Here is a 1,552-nt window from a genome sequence, read left to right as displayed (position 1 = left end):
CAATCTGATGAAGAGTTTGAAACTGACATAATTTCACTCTTCCCTTCCACAAACACCTGAAGAGTGTGTTTTCAACTTCTCAAATATCTCACTATACGCATTCCACTTACAAACAATATCTGTGAACCAGAAGTTCTGTGATGCTACAACAACAAACCTGGTTGTTAGTGCATCTCTGTGATGTAAACTACTATGAAATTGAACAATGTCCACAAATATTTTGCACGCATAATCTCTATCATTTTGACAAATCAATGTATAGTTAGTAAAGATCAGTTAATTAGAACATGGTCATTCTATCAACATCAAAGAATACTTCTAATGTTCAACTTACCGTCTTATTCATATTTAATGAATCATATAATTTCTCCAGTCTATTTTCTTCCAGACTAAATCTTAATGGGTATTTTTGAACGGATGTTTTACTGATAGGGGAATATATTTTGTGTAATATACTAGCAAGATCTGATTCTGACTGGTTTGTAATTGATATATTACTGCACAAGACTTCTATTGTTTCAGGCATTCTATCATGATCGACTTGATTGATTTTCCATTGAATGAGACTTGGTACAATATTGACCAACCATATGATCAACAGAATAATTTGAACACTGACCAACAATTTGACTTTCAATGAATATTTATCATTTCGTACAACTATACCAAAAACTTCACACATGATGTTTATTACAGAAGTAATTGGATGTCAGTTATAAGGATTGATCATCAGAAATGTGGGATATCTGAGAATTGTAGAATAGTCAATAGATCACTGATAAGCTTATATTACAACCTTTCATTAGTGAAATATCATAAGCAACAATAGAACGTATTCATGTTATCTAGTTGAGAAAATATTCACGTAACATATGTATTTCTTATTCAGTGGCTAATTGTTTACTGGCACAACAATTGCATGCAAACCAGAATGTACTGTGGCAGTGGATTAATGTTCTCAGTGTTTGATTTGTAAATTAGTCAACTACTATGAATTTCAAGCCTGAATCGAAGTCATTAATTGAACATTTTTGTGAGATCACTAACCAATTGATGTAGGACAAGCAACAGACGACTGTTTTGTTGCTGAATGAGACGATTCAGCAGTGAGCGTCCACGACCGATAGTTTAAATTACTGCGTATCATCCGTCTAGTTGTAATTCCAATGGCTTATGTGACTATATTATTCAACTGATAAAAATGGAGTTGTAATACTTTTATCACAATATAAGTAGAATTTTAACTCTCCCGTAAATTATGAATGTTAATCATATCACTTGGAATCCAATGTGAATTTGATATAGTCCTGAAATTATGATATTTCAAATTTCAATAGTTTTCATCACAGAGAGATTTTAATCACTGAAAAATTCCCATCATATTAAAATACATTTATATGTACAAAGAAATATTCTTTTCTATATTTTCTAATCAGATTCCACAATTTTAATCCAACTAATAAAAAAGGAAAAGTTTTTTTTGGTTTTTTTTTTTGTGTTTTTTTCTTTTTATTTTTAAAAATTCTTTTTATTTTTATTTAGGGTTTGTTTG

The 1,552-nt window shown here is 30.3% G+C and overlaps 1 protein-coding gene across 1 annotated transcript; it reads right to left on the bottom strand.

The window, feature by feature from the left end:
* Positions 1 to 325: 325 nt before the first annotated feature.
* Smp_194990 (alpha 1,3/4 fucosyltransferase Lewis 1) lies at positions 326 to 682 on the bottom strand (the record flags this gene model as incomplete). The annotated part of the gene is made up of 1 exon (XM_018794065.1): positions 326 to 682. The coding sequence occupies one exon, from the start codon at positions 680 to 682 to the stop codon at positions 326 to 328; it is 357 nt and encodes a 118-aa protein (XP_018647111.1).
* Positions 683 to 1,552: the final 870 nt, after the last annotated feature.

Source organism: Schistosoma mansoni (genome assembly GCF_000237925.1).
Source record: "Schistosoma mansoni, WGS project CABG00000000 data, supercontig 0194, strain Puerto Rico, whole genome shotgun sequence".
Lineage (NCBI taxonomy): Eukaryota > Metazoa > Platyhelminthes > Trematoda > Strigeidida > Schistosomatidae > Schistosoma > Schistosoma mansoni.
The sequence above is the reverse complement of the archived record's forward strand: the minus strand, read 5'-3'. Positions and strand labels throughout refer to the sequence as shown.